This window comes from Prinia subflava, chromosome 4 (assembly GCF_021018805.1).
Source record: "Prinia subflava isolate CZ2003 ecotype Zambia chromosome 4, Cam_Psub_1.2, whole genome shotgun sequence".
Lineage (NCBI taxonomy): Eukaryota > Metazoa > Chordata > Aves > Passeriformes > Cisticolidae > Prinia > Prinia subflava.
The window spans coordinates 71956677-71977687 of record NC_086250.1 but is presented as its reverse complement, the minus strand read 5'-3'; the positions used below and the strand labels follow the sequence as shown (position 1 = coordinate 71977687).

The 21011-nt window shown below is 46.3% G+C and overlaps 1 protein-coding gene across 2 annotated transcripts in view; it reads left to right on the top strand.

The window, feature by feature from the left end:
* The first annotated feature begins 18394 nt into the window (after window positions 1-18394).
* CHCHD3 (coiled-coil-helix-coiled-coil-helix domain containing 3) overlaps window positions 18395-21011 on the top strand; it is a 132552-nt gene continuing 129935 nt past the window's right edge. Inside the window, exons 1-2 of one of the 2 annotated variants that reach the window (XM_063397127.1) lie at window positions 18395-18560; window positions 20075-20150. In XM_063397127.1, the coding sequence (XP_063253197.1) occupies window positions 18480-18560; window positions 20075-20150 (157 nt within the window). In that variant the 5' untranslated portion in view covers window positions 18395-18479. The remainder of the gene's footprint in view (window positions 18561-20074; window positions 20151-21011) is intronic. The other variant, XM_063397128.1, reaches the window with a different exon arrangement.

Sequence of the window (21011 nt, the reverse complement as noted above, 5' to 3'; positions counted from 1 at the left end):
AGTGGAGGAGTCCCTCTTACCGCTTATAATCTCCAGATTGTATTTGAAAATAAAGCTTTTAATTAAAACTGGCGTTTCTCAGCTTCCCACTGGCAGCCAACATCTGCCTGGGAAGGGATATCTTTTGTGACACTGGCGGCACAGAAGGCCAGTGCTAAAGAGAGGGAATAATTCGCCCCTCTCCTGCCAGCAGACAAGACGAGCTCCTCCACACTCCGGGCCGTGAAAGAGCCCTCGGCACTTCCCAGCAGCCAGGGGGTTAATCCAGTGACCTGGCTGGATTCCAGCTCGAGTGATCTCTGTCTCAAATCCCCCACCCCGCAGTTCCTTAGTGATTTAATCCCCTGCCCCTGTTCTGTCATTACAGAATCAGAGCATCACGGAATATCCAGAGTTGGATATTCATCCAGTCCAGCTCCTGGCCCTGCACAGACACCCCAGCAATCCCACCCTGGCCATCCCTGGGAGCACTGGGACTCCTGGAGCAGCCTTGGGAATGTGCCCGTTCCCTGGGGAGCCTGGGCAGTGCCCAGCACCCTCAGGGGGAAAAACTTTTCCTAAAATCCAACCTGACACAGCTCCTGTTGATGCACAGAGTTAAGCAGACCTTGGTTGGCTCGTGCACAACAGCCTGTCCTAGGTGGGCTCTTCCCCAAAATCACGCCAAGGCAATCTTTGCCCAGCTCCAAGATGCTGCCCCTGCTCTGAAGACAAACCTTGTGACAAATGTGACAAAATCCTGTGACAGAGCAGGATTTTGGCAGAGTTTTCATTTCAAACGCCGCAGCCTCAGTAATACCACAGCACTGCCTGCATTATCTCACTTAATTAACACCCAAGAATGAAGAGAGTCTCAACAATTTTGGCCAAGTTCTTTAAGGGCTTGAACTGCACAATGACACAATTGAATCCTCTCCTGACATCTTTTAAATGTGATGTGAATCTTTTTGTGTTCAAATCTTGACACGTAAGTTAATTTTATTACGCCTCTCCTGAGGGCAGGGGGTTTTCCTCTGCTCACAGTTGCATTTTCTGATGTGGGGTAATCGTCTCTCATCCTCCTCCCTGCACTTCAGGCACTTTGTGCACCAAATCTGTCACATTCAGCATAATCCTGGTGAAGGAGAACGGGGAGAGGGCAGATGGAAATGACTCCTACACAATATCTCTGATAGTCACATTAGAGGTCTGTGCTCTGACTTTCACAAGTTTCACGATACTTTAGAATTCCAGCAACCAAAAAAGAAAAAAAAAAAAAAACCAAACCCAGGTGGGAAATGGTGATGATACACCACCAGACAATAAAAATCAACATCAATTATCCTCCAGCATTGGCAACCCTGGAGTCATGAAAGTCAAGGAAAAACAATAAACAGAAAACAAATGTGGCCTCAGGAGTTTGTTCATAAATTTCCATGGAAATAGAGCTGCATATTCCCAAACCTGGAATAGCCTCAAATCAGATATTAAAGCTCAGAATCATCTCTGCTAATGCCCCATTTCTGTCTGACACAACTGATACTACCCTGTCAATGCTTTATGGTTTTAGCAGCTTTTCCCCTCCCATCATTAAATATTCAGCAGTTCTAATTTGACATTGGCTTGTTTTGGCTGAGCTGTTCGGGCCATGGACTGAACTGTGCAGATGAGAGGAAATTGTTTACCAGTCACACATCGAGGAAGGACATTCTGTGTTTCCATCTCTCATATCTTATAACACAATCTTTTATATCAAGGTTGTGGCTGTCTCTGGATCCCTGGAAGTGTCCCAGGCCAGGCTGGACAGGGCTTGGAGCACCCTGGGATGGTGGAAGGTGTCCCTGCCGTGGCACTGGATGAGCTTTGAGGTCCCATCAACCCAAACTTTTCCATGAATCTGTGATTTAACTTTTCCTTCTCTTCTGCTGGACTGGATACACTTGCAAAAAGGAAAATGTTCCTCCAAATTCAACTGTAGCAAAATATGGCCTGTGGCCTATTTTAGGATAATCCTGACAAAAAATTAAAAAATAAAACTCTGGTTTGGGCACTTCCCAAAAGGAGTCGAGTGAGAGAAAGAAGAATTACATTCTCCACAGGGTCTTTTGAAAAAAATTCTCATCCTTAAAGCCTTTTAGGCCCTGGAACAACAAATGTGACAGAATTGGAGGTTTTCCTGTGGGCTGTGAGGCCTCAGGCCCTGGCTGCCTTTCAGTGAGGGTCATTTAATTATTGCAGCCCCGCTGTGCTGCCCTGGGGATGTTCTGCCTCCAGAGCAGGGCCCTGCCACGGCTGCTCTCTGCGTGTGCTGGACAACCATTAAAAGATAAGAGCTGCAATCCAAATTTGTGTAAAGATCTGAATAGACAGGGCCCGAGTTGCATGAAAGAAAGAAAAGCACAATCAGCATTTGGACTGCCGGAAAAAAAAAGCAGTCACGGGGTCTGGATCTCATCTGTGGATGTGGCGCTTCTGCAAGTTCCCTGATTGACTGGCAGTGAAAATCAGAGCTGAGGACTGGCCTGGACCTGCTTTGGGAGGTGGAAAAATGGATATTGGAGTAAAACTTGTCAAATACTTCGGTTACAAGGGAGTAGGAACAAATCACTCTTAGATTTCTTCCTCTTCACAGGTAGAAAATCTCTGCAAAACTCCCTGCAGGGAAAATGCCCTTACAAGACTAGACTGGAAAATGGACAGAGATCTGTAACAGATCTTAGACCTTCATCAAAATTTACATTTTATATTTTAAAATTGAATCTCCAGATCTAAACCTGCCAGTGCTTCAGAGTCTGGGCTGAAACTGCAGCCTGGTAAATGGGATTTTGGCCATCACTTGCAGGAGCCTGTGGACTGATCCAACACCAAAGGGTCTCAGGACAGCCCTGGACTTGCTGAGCTGGGTGTCCCTGTGGTCACAAATGTCCCCTGGACAAGGGCCTTGTGCCTGAGCTCAGCTCTGGGGACGTCCCCATGGCCACTTGTGCTGGTTTGAAAGCAAAACCAGTGAGACGCCAAGTCAGAAATACAATTTAATAGAGAGAGAAGAAACAAACAGCAAAAAAGGGTAAAATAAAATAAGATAAATGCAGTAGTACAAAGGACCACTGACAGAGTCAGAATGCAAACCTGACACCCTGTTGGTCAGGGTGTTGGAAGCAGTCTGAAATAAGTCCCCATGGAGTGACAGATGTGGCTCCGTTGGAGCAGAGATGATCCTCAGGAAAGGGTCCAGTCATCCTCTGGGAATCCAGTGGGAACAGGCTCCCTTGGGGTTTGGGATTGCTGTTTTATCCCATGGAAAGGCTTTGGCTGCTCCCGCTGGGTGGAGCATCTCCCAATGGGATGAGGTGATGTTATCAGTCCTGTGAGAGCCTTCAATGGCCCATTCACAGGGGATGTCCCTGGGAGGAGGATGGGTGCAGGAAGAGATAAGGAGGCCCTGCCTTATCTGCTGTTATCAGGTGTCCATGAACAGAAGGCATCGCCCTCTTCCCCCCTGGAGTTACAAGAGATAAAGAACAAAATCTCCCAACCAGCTTCAACAGATGAGAATAGAATACACATTTTTGGTTACATTTTTCAACCCAAGACACCACTGCTCAGTAAAAACGAGCCCTGGGTGGGGACAGGGGCATGGACAAACCCCTGGGGACACCCAGAGGAGAAGAACCCCCCATGGACAGCACAGCCCTGGCAGGGAGGAGCTCAGGGTGGTGGCAGCCCCCACAGCAGAGTTTGGAAGGAGAACGAGGTGTTCTGTGTTCCTGTTACCTCAGGGCTGAGCTCTCGGGAAGCTCTGTCCCTTTTCTCTTGGAGAATAATTCCCAGCTCTGATTTGGGTTCGGGTTTTGCCAGGTACAGATCAAGGGTATCTCAGAGCATCTGTCCTCAGCTCGGCTGGATCAGTGATATCAGACTTTCATCTTGCTGAGCAGAATTTTCTATTGTAGGCAGGAGTGTTATTAAGAAAACGCTCCCCTCCTGACATTCCCAGGGGAATGGAACACCTCTCTCACCTCTCTCACCTCTCTCACATCCCAGCAGCCCCGCAGGCTGAAGAGATGCAGGAATTTTGCTGCCCTTGGGAACAATCTTTCCCTGAGAACAAAACCCAACAAACTGTAATTTGGCAGCCAATGTCATCTCCAGCATAATCAAGTATTGACTTAATTAGAAACCCTTTTAAGTGATGCATTGGGAGAAAAACACTCTTTTTTTCAAAGTATTCCTCATTTGTAATTATTATTTCACTTGTGAATCTTCCACACTCCATTGAAAATGCCATATGGAAAACAAATTAGTTTGCTACAGTGACTAATGTTTATTGCCTCTGCTGCTCTGAAGTTTTGGGCCAAGTTTTTAAATCATCAATGCTTTCCTGGCAAAAAGAGCCAGAGAAATTGGTGTGGAGGAGCAAAGTGTGGAGAGGAGAGCAGGGAACAGCAGCACGTCCCACCTGGGCACTGAGAGTGATCCAGGAATGGAGAGCAGGCAGATCTTTATTCCAGCATTCCATGGAAATGTTGGGTGTGCTGAATAGAGGGAGCTGAAATGGTTCTGCCTGCCCTGGGAGAGGGGGGACATTCCTGGGATGCTGATTTTGGGAAGGTTACTCTGAGCTGTGCAAGGCTTTTTTGCACGTTTCTTTAGCTGAGTGTCTCCACTTGGAAAAATAGAATAAATGCAACATCATATAACAGTTATGTATTATAATATAGTTATATCATATATGTAACAGTAATATAACAGTAATATAACAGTAATATAATATAATATAACAGTAATATAACAGTAATATAATATAACAGTAATATAACAGTAATATAACAGTAATATAATATAATATAATATAATATAATATAATATAATATAACATAACATAACATAACATAACATAATATAATATAATATAATATAACATAACATAACATAACATAACATAACATAACATAATATAATACAACATAACATAATATAATACAACATAACATAATATAATAATATATCATATCATGTCATGTCATGTATATATAACATGCTATATATACAATATAACATAACATAATGAAATGTAATGTAATGTAATGTAATAGAATAGAGTATACATCATAATATGATATAATGTAATATATTGCATTTATATATATTAATATATAATATATGTATTATATTAATTAATTATATATTATATTATAGATGTTCTATTCTCTTATAGTATTAATATAATATAACATAATAGAATATAAGATAACATAACATATGTTATGTTATCTTATATATAACGCGTTATATTATATATATAACAACATAATGTAATGTAATTTAACATAATATAATGTAATCTAATCTAATCAAATCTAATCTAAATAATAATATGATATAATATATTGTAATATATTATATTAATATATTAATATATTTTATATTATGTATTCATATATATAATATATATTATATTAACTAATTATCTATTAAATATAATAGAAATTCTATTCTATTATTGTTATCATATCATACCATATCATATCATATCAATCATATCAGATGCATTTTGCTTGTTCTGTGCCTGTCATTCCAGGCTCGAGCCTCTCCGTTTCCCTTGGCTCTCCCCTGATCCTGCAGGATAACTCTGACTTATCCTGGAGTGCTTCATTTCCCTCCCATGACCCTTTCCCTTCATTTAGGTGCGGGCGTTGCTTTTCCAGCCCTGTCCCTTCCAGGGCGATCCTGCTGCCCTTTCTGCAGCCTGCCCACGAGCTGGGCTCTCTCCCACCTCCTGCTGCGTTTTCCATGTGCTCCGTTTCCAGCCAGGCAGGGACACAGGACGCCCCTTCCTCGGGAATGTCACTGGCTCTCCCTCCAGCCACCTCCAGGTTATTGCAATGACACAAAAGATGGGATTTCACTTTTCCTCTCAAACTCTTCCCATGGAGCTGGGAGGGACCATCTGGATCCGAGCACGCGGGGAGTTTTCCCACTCCTGTGCTCTGGGAATTTACTGGAAGCTCTGCTCAAAGTTTCCATGGCAGAGTCCTGCACGAGCGAGCTCTATTCCTGACGGCCATCTGGAATTCCCACCGGAGAGGCGACATCTGGAAATGTGTGCTAATAAAAATGAGGATCAGGAATGCGGATCAAACTAAACGACTTTGTCATCCAGAGGCAGGAGCACCGAGCCTTGGAGAGTGTGGGAGTTGCTCAGGACTAAGGACACCAGGGCTTGGACTGTTTGTATCATCATTAGGCATTATTTATTGCTAATAATCTATTAATCACTGCTTGGAAGACAGGACAGTTGGCAGCAGTGACTCTATTAGCCAAAATTATGAGTGTTTCAAAACACCATCTGTTGCTGGTTACCTCGAAGGCACGAAAATAGAAACCCAATTTACATACTGGACTCTGCTGAGGACACACTGCTGGGCACAGGCTCCGGGATTGAGGAGGAAATTGCTCCTTGCTGTTCCCATCCGTGTCTGTCTGGACCTCCTGCCTCCCTCTTCCAATGGATTCCGATGCTCTTGTCAGCTCCTGCATCACTGCAGGGTGGAATCATTTATTTACTAACCCTGGATGGAAATATGGGACAAAAAAATCTTCCCAGTTGTCACCACATCAGCTGGAGGGAAAAGCACTCTGCTGCTGTTACCTGAGAAATCTTGGGGATAAAAGGAAATACACAAATTTAAGCTCCCCACTCAGGACTCAAATCCTGCATTAAAAACATCCAGGACACAAGACACGTCCTTTAACAGGAAACCCTGTTAATGTGGCAAAGTGAAGCACTTAAAAATTAGGGAATGCCAGATTGATTGTTGCCATGGAGAAGTCCTTGAGAGCATTAATCACTGCCTGGAGAGCTGGGATCGAGGAGTGTGCAGGAAATAAAAGTGTGGGGCCATTCAGGGCTCCAGGGTGTGGAAACAAACCCTCCCAGGCTGCTGGTCAGAGCCACCCCGGGGTCCCAGCAGGAAGGGATATCCCACGGAGATTCCCTGTCCCGCAGGGGGAATCTCTGAGGGATCAGGGGTTTCACATTCCCGCAGCACAGACACTGCAAGGGATCAGCAGATGGCCCTGGAGGGGGAGAGACCTGGTGGAGCAGGGATGGGATGGGATCATGGGATGGGATAATGGGATGGGATCATGGGATGGGATAATGGGATGGGATAATGGGATGGGATAATGGGATGGGATGGGATGGGATAATGGGATAATGGGATAATGGGATGGGATGGGATGGGATGGGATGGGATAATGGGATGGGATGGGATGGGATGGGATCCATGGGGTGGGATAGGATGGGATGGGATAGGATGGGATGGGATGGAATGGGATGGGATGGGATGGGATGGGATGGGATGGGATGGGATGGGATGGGATCCATGGGATGGGATGGGGTGGGATAATGGGATGGGATGGGATGGGATGGGATGGGATAATGGGACGGGACGGGACGGGACGGGACGGGACGGGACGGGACGGGACGGGATGGGATGGGATGGGATGGGATGGGATGGGATGGGATGGGATGGGATGGGATGGGATGGGATGGGATGGGATGGGATGGGATGGGATGGGATGGGATGGGATGTGCAGGATCTTCTCCGAGTGCAAGCCCTGAGGAGCTCTCAGCTCTGCTGGGGGTTTGTGATCCCGAGACACTCCCCTGCTCTGTGCCTGCTTTTTGTACCTGTAAAATGGGAAAAAAAGTGCCTCACCTTCCAAATGCCTCTGAGAGCAAAGTGTTCCTTAGTATCAATTATTGATTTATACATTATACAGTATATACATATTATTATTATTATGCAATAATAATAATAATATATAATATGAATATGAAAATTATGTTATATTACATATAATAGATCATCTATAATCATATGTTGCAGATAACAGATCATCATATATAATTAATGTAATGTAATGTAATGTATAACATATTATATTATATTATATTATATTATATTATATTATACATTATAATTATACATATATTATATAACATATTATATATCGCATATCACCTATCACATATATATCATATATCATATAACATTTATCATATATAATTTATCATTTATCATATATCATATGTTATATATGATCATTTCTCAATGTAAATGAAAGCTTTTGGAAACTCTAACCATGGAATCACAGACTGGTTTGGGTTGAAAGGGAACTTAAAGCGCTTCTATTTCCACACCTTCCCCCACCCCAGGGTGCTCCAAGCCCTGTCCAGCCTGGCCTTGGACATTCCAGGGATCCAGGGGCAGCCACAACCTTGATATAAGAGGTTGTGTGATAAGAGGGACTGGAGGTGGAAACACAGAATGTCTTCCCTCGATGTGTGACTGATAAACCATTAATTTCCTCTCATCTGCACAGTTCAGTCCCTGGCCTGAACAGCTACACCAAAACCATGTCAAATTAGAACTGTTAAATATTTAATGATGGGAGGAGAAAAGCTGCTGAAACCCTAAAGCGTTCTCAGGGTAATGTCAGACAGAAACGGGGCATCAGCAGAGATGAACCTGAGCCCCAGACCTGGACACAGCAGCCCAGGTGGAACCACAAAACTGCATTTTGGGTGCCTGTCTTTGTTTCCTCTCCCTGCTTTGTTGCTTCTTCCCCATTCCAGCTGATTTAAAAAGATCCCTCTCTTTCACTGCCCTTTGCTGTGAGCATTGGCTGCCCTTTACTCACCACTCAGGTTTAATATTCCCAAATTTTATTAACCAGTTATTTACAAACTGCCAAATCAAACAGATTAGCGAGCAAGACCGAAAACAAGACAAAAGATCCTGTGTTAGTGTCTGACTGAGTAAATAATCTGCTTGGGTCATGCATAATTAATCAGTTTGCTGTTTCACCATTCCTGATCATCCTGGCAAACAACACACAACTCTGGGTTTTGCTTGGATTGCCTCTGTTGCACACACAAGCAGTTGACTGCACGATTTCTTCCAGAAAGGAAAAGAGCAAATTTCACAGAGCAAACCTCCGGAGAAGCTCCCCACACAAACCTGCGGGCACTGGGCTGTGTGGGTGGAACATTAGAGATAAAAACCTTCCCCAACAAGGGATCAAACATCTGCAGGAACATGGCATGATCCAGTTTTCCCCACTGTGTGACCACAACAGCTGCTACAGACAGAAATATTCATTTTAGGTTGGTTTATTGCATCTTAATAAGGGAAATATTAATTGCATCTGATTAGGAAAGTAATTTAGGAATATGTTCAGTTTTAATCTGTTAGATCTGCTGAGGTACCAGCAAAGGCAAGAGGTCCTTGTCAAGGTCATGCCAAAGGAAAGGACAGCCAAAGTTCTTTTCCACTTTGATTCTCACAATCCTTTTTTATGCTGTTTCCCCATTTCCAGCTCATCATGGAAGGGCCACTGCTCCAGAGGAGGACTGGACCCTTTCTTGAAGAGAATCATCTCCACTTCAACGGAGCACCAATTGTCACTCCATGGGGACTTATTTCAGGCTGCTTCCAACACCCTGACCAACAGGGTGTCAGGTTTGCATTCTAACTGTCAGTGCTCCTTTGTACTATTGCCTTTATTTTATTTTATTTTATTTTATTTTATTTTACTTTACCCTTTTTTGTTGTTTGTTTCTTTTCTATTAAATTGTATTTCAGACTTGGAGTCTCACTGGTTTTGCTTTCAAACCAGCACAGCCCTCCTGCCTTTGACATTCCCCTCCCTTGCCAGCACTCCTGCAGCAGAGCCTGCTCCAGGCACCCAGGGCAGACAGAGAGGATTTACTTTTCCTTCAGGTTTGTCCCAAATCCTTGCAGATCTCTCTCATAAACTGAATTTCTCCTCCTTTAACACCCATCCTCTGTTACACTTCCTTCTGTGAGGTTGAAAAACTCCAATATTTTCTCCTCGTGGAAATGTTTCAGCTCTGTAATCAAATAACCCATCAGTCACCTTTCAGTCAAGGCAGGAGCCCTGAACTCCCTGACTCACTGTCAGGCTTTATTTCAGCCCCTGAGTTCTTTCCTGGGCTCGTAGCCACGCTGCACCAACCTCTGGAACAGATTTTTGGGGCAGAATGTCATCACTGGTGTCCCTCATGCTGCATGCAGAGGGAAACTCACCTCCTTCAATTAGTGACTGTTCCCCTGAATTGTTTAATCTCCTCTTTAATTATCACGGCACTTTCACGACGGAGCTGTCAGCCTGTTGGAAAATTTACTGTTGGAAAAGCAAACAGTGCCAGTGGAGTAACCTGGATGGCAAATAAAGGACTTTTCCCTGCTGATTCCCACAGACTGGGTCTTGTTTAAAGCTCCTGTAATAAGCTGAAGGAAATGCAGGCACATTTCAATTAAAGAACCACCATCTCCCCGGGGAAAGCTCTCCAAGAAAATTGTGTAAAGAAACAATCTGACTGCTCTCCGTTTTGGGTTTGGATATGAGGAATTAAGGTCTCTTAAAGAATAAAATATTTCTGGCATTATGCAGTGTGGAGCAAAGTGATGTTGATTCATTTTCTTCTAATAAAATGTAGGCCACTGGATTTAACCAAGGGTTTCATTTTCCCCCAGAGATCAACCCTAAGACTGAGGCTTGAATTTCCCTGTAGCAACGGAGGGGTTTCAATGAATGAATATCCAGGACTGCTAAGAATTGCTCTTTTTTTGAACAGTAAACTACCAAAAACTCTGAAGAACTCTACATGAATCCTACTCCATTTTAAAGCTGTATCCTACACAATTTCTAAGTTGCATCCTACACCATTTTTACGTTTCCTATTTCGTTATCTGTTGTTAGAGCTGCTGTTTCACACCATGTTGGGTATATTGGACAGCCTGGACAAGCTGCATCATAGAAATAAAATCTATTTTAGTGACAGTGGAGGTGATGTCCCAACATGGGGTGACTCCTCTCATGTCTGCTGGGAGGACTGGGAAGGGGATTCAGGACAAGAGCAGTGTGGAAGTAGAAGGATCCCACGCATAGATAAAGAGACAAGGCACAGAAAATTTAATTACAGGAGGGTGAACATACAAATACAGGTGTTGTATTTGTATCTGAGCAAGTATTTGTATCCTGATTTTTTCAGACCCCCTTTCCTGTATGACTGGGGTACAGCAAAGATTTCCCCATCCTCTGTGCCTTTGAGCTTTTCCTCTCAGGCTTCCTCAGAGAAATCTCACCCTGCACATTGGAAAAGTAATTTCTCTTCTAATTTTTCCTTTCTCTTTTTCCCTCTTGAATGGGACCAGAGCACCCCTAGGCTGAGCTCCTCAGCAATCCCCATGGACACCCCCAGTCCCTCCAGTGACTCCTCCACATTTCCATGGAGCTCACCATGACCACGCTGCTCTTCTCCCTGAGCAGACCAAGCCTGGCCTTCCCGGCTGCTGAGCAAGCACAAAAAATAAACAGAGACATCACCAGGCAATGTTTTCCAGAGAGGAATTCTGCACAAAAACAACGAGGGAGGTGTTTAACGATGCGGTGAGTGAAGCGAATACGAACTGAGATAACTTCAAATATTCTCTGTTCTGTTCAGACACAGCAGAGAGGACAAACAATGATCAAAACCCTGATGGGGAAAGCGCAGCTCCCCGGCCTCGTGGCTCAACACCAGCAGCTCTCCCCAGCCCTTGGTGCTCCCTGCAGGAGGCTCTCGGATGTGTCCTGGGTGATGCTGCAGCATTTTGTGATAAATGCCAATAACTCGCTTCTTGAAATTTATGAAAATTTAATAAAGAATAAAAATTGGTTACAAAAAATATAATACAATAATAAAAGTTTAAAAAGTTTTCAGAGACAGGACAAATAATGAGGCAATAAGAGCAAAGAAAGGTAGCCCGGGACTACGTCCCCCCTCCCTCCCAGACAAAGGCTGTGAAGGAGAAGGGCCCCGTTAGGGAGATGCCTCTCTATTTTTGAGGACCAACTTTAATGATTATGCATACTTTATCTAAGAAAAGCCCATTTGCCACGAGCCTTTTGCAAAACCCCTGGCGTCCTGGAGTCTGGCTTAACCAGGTAGCTTTGTGGATTCAAGGAGATATGCATGGTCTTGCTTGACTAGGGTGGTTTCGAGGAGATCTGCATCTTTCCCTCTGAAACATCCAAGAGGGGTTTTAGTCTGGCTTGTTGTAATTGTTCTCTCTGTGTAGAAACCTCCGGGTTATCTTCTCTTTGCTCTTGAGCTAAGGACAATACCTTACACACAATTCTTACTTAGATTCAATGTTAAAAACTACATTTACTGTATTATTTAAATGTTAATATTGCATAACTTTTCTACCTAGCATATTACATATAGTAAATATCTGCGTAGAGCCACACACACAATATGCCTTTTTCACAATTTTCTGCTGAAAAACCCCACGGGGGCAGAGCCTGGAGAAGGTCAGGAGCTGACACTGATGTGAAACACGAAATCCTCCGTGCTCAGCCCTGCCCTCCTGGATGTCCCCAGGCACAGGAGGCCGCCCCTGGCAGGCAGTCCCTGTGCTCGGGCATCACCTGAACCCACTGTCGCTATAGGACACCAACAAAAGACAAAAGACTGCAAGAATTTCAGCAGGCAAAAGGCATAAAAAAGGCTTTAATTGGCTGATTTTATAAGGTGCTCTGATACAGACTTAACACGATTGGTGAGCAGGACTGACACCTCCCCAATCCCACTGGTCAAATAGAGAAACAGCCAAAATGTTTTTCTCTGAGAACCAGAAAGGCAAACACCACCTGGAGAAAGATTGTTTGGGGAAAAGAAAGTTGTTTTGGCAAGATTGTTTTGAGAAGAAGCTTTCCTAAAAAACTTTTCCCTTAGGAAAGGAGTCAGCAGCTACCAGCAGGCTCAAATCTCTAAGGCAGAAAAATATCAGGCCCACACCCACGAAGCTCTTTGTGGCATCCAGTCCATCCACTCTGCTAAATTTTAACCACCTAAAAATTCATTTTTGAACCCCCTTGGTCCTTTCTGTCTGATAAAAAGACAAAACCCCAGATACACAATGCTCTCTGTATGACCACAACCATCTTAATTTATATTTTGTTTGTACTGAGGAATGGATGAGAAGTCATCCCTAAAGTTCAGGTTTTGGGTGCTAGAATGAAGTTTAATTTAAGATTAGAGGAGTTTTATCTGTCAGGATTATTCACACAGTGATTGCTTGGAATGGATCAAATCAGGTCCTTTTTTTTTTGGTCACTCATTCAGTAATTAGGCCCGAGTTCATCAGCTGAAGAGAAAACACAGATAAGAAATGTTTGGGAAAGAATTTTTATTGCTCCAAAGATTTAATATTCAGACATTATAGACTTGAGTAAATTCTAATTGTGTTTCTAACTCTACATTTAATAAATGGACCATGGAAAAGGAAAGGCAGAAAAAAAAAAGGTCTGTGAGCAGTGGGAGGAAAAAACAGGAAATGAGACCATGAATCAAATCTGGACTTGGAGATGACAGTCGGGCTGGCTCCAAATCCCACAGCTCACTTGCTGCTGATGGGAACCACACCAGTCAGATAAAAGGATATCAACGTAAATTATCACGGATTAATGTGACATTATGTTAATATATCACACGTCCAAGTCCATAGGTAAATCCGAGAGCCCTGCATGTAACAGATTAAGCACTGAACTCACCTTTTCTTTTTAGTTTTTCGCTCAGATAAAGAAAAATTCATCGTTGGTCAGAGGGTGAACCTGACAGGAACTGAAAGTTGTGCCAGCAGCACCAACAGCACCAACAGCACCCGGGTTTGGCACAGCAGGGGCGGGTGCCAAGGTCCTGGACAAGGGTCAGGGCAACCTGAGCACAAATCCAGGCTGGGGGAAAAGGGGTGGAGAGTCCTGGGAGAGGGATTTGGACATGCCCTGATGGGGCAGAACCCCCCTGGGCAGCAGGGGAGGGAGGGAGGGGGATTCTGCCCCTCTCAGGTGAGAGCTGCCCCAGCCCTGGGGACAGCAGCAGCAGGACCTGGAGCTGCTGGAGCAAATCCAGAGGAATCCACGGAGCTACTCCAGGGCTGGAGCCCCTCAGTTCCCAGGGATCCAGGCTGGGAGAGCTGGGGGTGCTCACCTGGAGAGGAGAAGGCTCCAGGGAGAGCTTCCAGCACATTCCAGGGCCTGAAAGGGTTCCAGGAGAGCTGCAGAGGGACTGGGGACAAGGGACAGAGGGACAGGACACAGGGAATGGCTCCCACTGCCAGAGGGCAGGGCTGGATGGGATCTTGGGCAGGAATTCCTGCCTGGAATGGAATTGCCAGAGCAGCTGTGGCTGCCCCTGCATCCCTGCAATGTCCAAGGCCAGGCTGGACACTGGGGCTGGAGCAGCCTGGGACAGAGGGAGGTGTCCCTGCCATGGCAGGGGTGGAATGAGATGAGCTTTAAGGCCCCTTCCAACCCAAACCATTCCTGATTGTCTGCGTGTCCCGTCCATTCCATGATTTACTCAGGGCCCCCATTTCCACAGAAGGCTCCGTGTAGGAAGGAGCTGTTCCCACACTGTGAGACCTCGCAGACGTTTCTGCAGCGTTCAGAGGCTGCTGAGGAGGAGCTGAGGAACAACCCCAGCCCCTCCACACTGAACATTTCCATGGAGCAGCCACCACAAGGGACACCTGGCAAAGTCACAGGAGCCTCAGCGTGACAGTGACCGGGCAGGACAGAAGCTGACAGCAGGAGGGCAATGAGCCGGCAGCACCTCCCCTACCCACGGTTTCCACGGCATCTTAAAATTCCTGGATTTTAATCGTTATTTGTTCCTGGGCTCACTGGGATTTATTTGGGAGTGCCTGGCAAGGCTGTCCTTCAGCACTGGTTGAGTACGTCAGAAAAATTGAGTATTGAGCGGTGGAAGAAATATTTCTGCCACAATGGAATACGTTCAGGCAAGGACAAGCAGGATTGGATGAGAGCGCTGTGTTTTAACAAAGAATCAGGCATTTATAACCTGGCCATGAAAAAGGAAAATGTGGAAAAGCACATGACAGCACAGAGAGTGAAAGCTTTTAACCTGAAAATAAAATAAAATTTAATGATAATAATAATAATAATAATAATAATAATAATAACCTAGCCATTGCTTTGGGCACTGGTGAGGCCCCACCTCGATTCCTGTGTTCAGTTTTGGGACCCTCGTGATAGGAAGGACCTTGAGGGGCTGGAGCATTTCCATGGAAGGGAATGGAGAAACAGGAAAAGCTGAGGGAGCTGGGAAGGGCTCAGAGGGAGAAGAGGAGGCTCAGGGGGGACCTTGTGGCTCTGCACAGCTCCTGACAGGAGGGGACAGCTGGGGGGATTTGGGATCTGCTCCCAGGAACAGGGACAGGAGGAGAGGGAACGGCCTCAGGCTGGGCCAGGGGAAGGTCTGGGGGGATTTTTGGGAAAATTCCTTCCCCAGAAGAGTTCTCCAGCACTGCCACAGCTCCCCAGGGCAGTGAGGAATCCCCATCCCTGGAGGGATTTCAAAGCCCTGTGCATGTGGCACTTGGGGACATGGGGCACTGATGGCCTTGGCAGTGTGGGAATGGTCAGACTTTATCTTAAGGGGCTTTTCCAAACTTTCCTGTGATTCTCTGATTTGAAGTTCCTGCTTGTTTTTCAGATTTTCAATTAAACACCTGGAGTTTCCCAGTTTGAGATGGATTTTCTGCTTACACACATCTGAAGTGGGTTCAGGTCAATCAACATCAGAAACAATTAATAGATGCATATTGATTGCTACGCTTTTATTTGCCACTCTGCTTTTTTGTTGTCTTTTTCCCTGGTAGAAATGCACTCTCCACTAACCACTGAAGGGAACTCCTCCAAGCCCCTGTACCACAATTACACCACCCTTAAAATAAGAACATTATTTACGTGAACACATAAAACATTCCACTTTTACACAGCACAACTTCCCTTTCTGTTTGCAAATTGCTCCTGAGAGTTGTGAGCTGGACACCAGTTTACTTGCCAGCAGTTAATAAATGATTTTTGGGCTGCAAATTGGTTGTAGGTTTTTCCAACATTAATTTCTAATAGTGTTTTTTTTTTTCCATTGAGCAATACCCTCAAAAGAGCTTTCCAGTAGGGCTGACAGTCCACAGAGAGAAGCTCCTGACATATAGATAGCCCTGGCCTGCAGCAAGGAGTCTTTAATTTCCACCTATTACAGGGGAGCCATAAATTCTGGGGTACCTCAGTCCTGCTCTTTCCACCGCTGCTGAACTGCCCAGACACAGCAAAACGACCCAAAGCCATTCTGAGATTTAATTCTGACCATTTGTCCCTTTTTCTTTCCCTGCTGCTGAAACCTCTGCATATGTTCTGTAATTTCTAGCCGTAGAAAACAATCATAAAAAGCCCTTGGTAGGAAAGAGTTGTTGTTAAAACCTTAATTCCTAAATATAAATCTTGCTGTTCAGCGAGGCGAGGGCTGTGTCTGGACTCTGCCAAATGTTTTGGAAGAGCTGCTTCTGATTTGGAGCTGAGCATTTCCACAAGTTCCATCACTCACTGAATAAACACAATTTGACCCTTTAAAAACATCCCCAGAGGAGAAAAATAAAGAAAACTCAACGCTATCAGTTTGTTGGTGTTCAGAATGAAGACAGAGAGAGCCACATTTATTCCCTGAAAAAAAAAAAAAACCAACAAAACAACCCAGAGTTTCAGGGATGGTGAATTCTTAACAGTGCCCCCTCGTAGAAAAGGGTTTAACATCTATAAAAACAGCCCATAAACATCACGTCACACCCCTCAGGAAAACAGCTTCGTGTCCTTGAAATATCTCCCAGCAATTTTGATTTGGGAGCAAAGTGGCCATCAGCCAAGGCTCCAGCAATATCCTCAGCCCCAAGGAAGGCAGGCACTGCTGCAGTGTGGGCTGACAGACACTTTATATCCAAATAAAAATGGTTTGAAAATGCATCAAGGACGCAGGAGCAGCTCTGTAGATGCTGGTGGTGGTGTTTGTGTGGAGGCAGAGAAATGGGATTTGTCAGCTCACACAGGCTGTGAAAAGCTGCTGGGATTGCTGTGCCAAAACCACCTTGGGACAAAGGGGAGGGGAAGGTTTTGGTGTCACTTGGGTGCAAATAGGATTTCTGTCCTTGAGACAAGAAATGAAGGGCTTGGAAGGGGGAAAAAAATCACAGAGAAAGTTCCCCAGATATCCTTGCTGTTGTTATTCGTTAGAATTTGACCCAGCAGAAGATTTGGGACTTCAGGAGGTAAAAGAAGAGACCCCCAGAGCAGCCAGATCCAGATGCAGTTTATCTTGTAGGCTGAAAAAACCTTTGTTAATAACAAAACAAAAAAAAATTGTTAATAACATTATTAATCTTCTGGAAAGAAAATTCCATGCCCTGAAGGGGCTGTGCTAATGGGGATTTCCTGTGGAAAAGGGGATGAGGCTCTGACCCAGGGCTGCAGCGAGGCCCCACTCACCCCACAGCACGCCAGGGAATCGTGGAATTGGTGGGGTTGGAAAAGCCCTCTCAGATCAGCAAATCCAACCATTCCCAGCACTGCCAAGGCCACCACTGCCACATGTCCCCAAGTGTCACCTCCACAGGGCTTTAAATCCCTGCAGGGATGGGAATTCCACCCCTGCCCTGGGCAGCTGAGCTAGCGCTGCACAAACCTTTCCATGAGGGACCTTTCCCAAAGTCCACCCTGGCCCAGAAACCAGAAAATCCATCTCAAACTGGGAAACTCCAGGCGTTTAATTGAAAAACAAGCAGGAACTTCAAATCAGAGAATCACAGGAAAGTTTGGAAAAGCCCTTTAAGATAAAGTCTGACCATTCCCACACTGCCAAGGCCATCAGTGCCCCATGTCCCCAAGGGCGACAGGCACAGGGCTTTGAAATCCCTCCAGGAATGGGGACTCCACCCCTGCCCTGGGCAGCTGTGCCAGGGCTGGAGAACTCTTCTGGGGAAGGAATTTTCCCAAAAATCCACCCAGACCCTCCCCTGGGCCAGCCTGAGGCCGTTCCCTCTCCTCCTGTTCCTGGGAGCACAGCCCGACCCCCCCGGCTGTCCCCTCCTGTCAGGAGCTGTGCAGAGCCACAAGGTCCCCCCTGAGCCTCCTTTTCTCCAGGCTGAGCCCCTTTCCAGCTCCCTCAGCCGCTCCTTACAGGATTTTCAGCACCCCGGGGGTGCTGGCAGGTCTTCGGTTACTGCACAGAGTCAGGGACAGACTGGACTACACTACCCAGCGTGCACCGCGCGGGCGGGCGCACCCGCGCCCCTCCTCCCTGCGCGGAGCACCACGGGACTTGTAGTCCTCGCGCCCCTCGTGAAGTTCATCCCGAAAAAGTTCCCGCACCTTTCCGGGTACCTGTCGTTCCCCGGAGGGGCGGGGCTTCTCCGTTTCCATGGCGACGCGCCGGCTCAGCCAATAGGGAGCGGCGTTCTACGGGCGGGGGCGCGCGGCGGGCCAATGGGGAGCGGCGTTGCTGCGGGGCGCGCTGGCAGCGCGCACGCCGAGTCTCCTTGGGGCCGTCCGTGTGTCCGCGGGCCGGCATGGGCGGCGGCGGCAGCACCCGGCGCGTCACCTTCGAGGCGGATGAAAATGAGAACATCACCGTGGTCAAGGGCGTGCGGGTGAGCGCGGGGCCGGCCCGGGGCTCGCCGGAGCGCTGCGGGCTTGGCCGGGCCCCGGCTCCCCTTCCCAGTCTGCCTCTCCCTTCTCCCACCCCCGCGTCCCTGTGTGTGCCCTGTCCCCGCTCCTGCCCCGCTCCCGCAGCGATTCCGCCTCTCTCCAGCCCGCTGGGGATGAGGAGCCGTGTCCCCGGCACGGTGTCCCGTTCTAGGGGCAGTGTGGAAGTGCAGGAGCTGCGTTTGTCTTTCCCTGACCTCCACAGCCGGAGCTCCTCCCTTCCCATGTCCTGCGGCTCCGGCTTCCTGCGCGCCCCGCAGCCCTGCCCGTGTCTCTGTGTTTGTCACCGCTCACGGCGTGCTTGGGGCTGGAGGGGACACTGGGGACATCCAGTGCCACCCCTGCCATGGCAGGGACACCTCCCGCTGTCCCGGGGTGCTCCAAGCCCCGTCCAGCCTGGCCCTGGACGTTCCAGGGATCCAGGGACAGCCACGTCCAGTTCCAGGGCGGGTGGCAGGAGTGTCGCCCCTGCTGTCTGTAATGTCCCAGAGCAGAACTTGTGACACTTCGGGAATTCTGGCGGCTTAGGGATTTTTTTCCACGTCAGACACATACCAGGAGTGACAATAACTTCGCAATTATTGCTGCTTTTAGGAATAAATGCAGGAGGAGCCCTGAGAGTTCATTCTGTTTCAGCAAAGGGATGCTTTCCATTTCTGGTCATTTAATGCTCTCGAGTAAATGGGTGACAGCGATCTAAATGTAATATAATTTATATATTCCATCTCGAGTGGAGTTCATGTGCTCTGAAATGTGGCACAGCCTGCCCAGGGAAGCTGTGGCTGCCCCTGGATCCCTGGAAGTGTCCAAGGCCAGGCTGGACAGGGCTTGAAGCAGCCTGGGACAGTGAAAAGTGTCCCTGCCCATGACAGGGGCTGGAATTAGAAGCTCTCTTCTAATTAAGATCTCTTCCAACCCAAATAATTCCGTGATTTGATGACAGAAATTGGAAAGCAGAAGTTCCTATGCTAATAATTCTTTCGCTTTTGTTAATTTTATCCATGGCCTTCCACAGATCTGCTCTTACCCTGTTGGATTCTGCAGAATTTGAATATTTTTCTGTGTGCTTGTGTCAACACGGGAATGAACTTTGGGTTTCACTGTGACCACTTCTCTTGCACAAGTCCTTTCCCAGGATGAAATTCTTCTTAGATTGAGTGCTCTGCACCTCAGAAAAGGGAAATTAAATAACTGAGAAAGGCAAAAATGCTGATTTTTAACCAGCAGCACCTCCACAGGTGTAATTTCCTTTACTCTTCTGTGAGAGCCAAACCCATCTTGTTCTGTTCAGAGCTCTCACCTCACAAATGAGAGGATTATTCTGTGTTCAGATTGAATTTCAGCAGCTTTCATGCCTTGTAGAGAAGCTCCAGGCTCTGCTTTTATAAAGTTTTATCCCATCTGGAGGGGAAATGAGGAGGAAGAAGGAGCTGAAGTGTGTCCCTGTTGTGTTTTGCAGTTGTCTGACAGCCTCATCGACCGGATGAAGGAACCTTCCTCACCCAGTGGGAGACAGCAGCGAGGATCAGGTGCAGGTTTGCTCCTGCTTTGCAGCTTTTAATGTGAATAAAGAGCTCAGATGTGCCCTTCAGAGCGTTGTAATGAACTCATTGCCCTTTTGCAGAGATGATTTTTTTTTGACATTAACTTTTCGGCTCATCTTTAGTTGTAGATTTTTAGAGGAGTTAAGTTCCTCTTTGTTTTCTTCTGGCTGACATTCAGGTGTAAAATACAAATTAGACTTGGCTTTCTCACTGTTATCCATTGTTAAAGACTTAAAAACCTCCAGAACACCCCAAGACAAGCAAATATCCAAATATATCTTGAGTTCTGAAGGGAAAATTCTTGGTCCTTTAATCAAAACTGACTTTTAGTCTGGGAAGGTTCTGCTGAAAGACACTTAATCAAAGATTAAAAGGAGAATATGCTCTTTTCCTACCCTGGAATGGTGGAAATAAGCAATGTACAGCTCACACAGATCGATGGCTTTCTTAACTCCTTACATTTCATTATTGAGGGCTGCTGAAATGCATCAAACCTCCTGCCAGGAATGCTCTGCTCTCATTTAAAATCCTTCAGCTGCTGCTGCAGGAGGGAGGAGCAGTGGCAGAAATTGGTGATTTGTGGACTCCCTGAGACCTGGGAAGTTCCAGGCTCTTCTCAGTGCTCCAGAAATGCTCATGAGAGCAGAATTCCCCAAGGAATTTTTGCCTGATGCTCACAGGAAATCCCAACCAGCTCAGCCCTGATTAAGCACCAGTCCTGTGGCAGCCTTGCAGCAAGACCTGAGTGAACAGAATTTAGCATCTTACGTTTTTTTCTGGAGCATAAATTTGGCTTCCTGTTAATTGGAGGGGTCTATCCCAGAATCCCAGAGATATTTTTTGGGTTGGAAG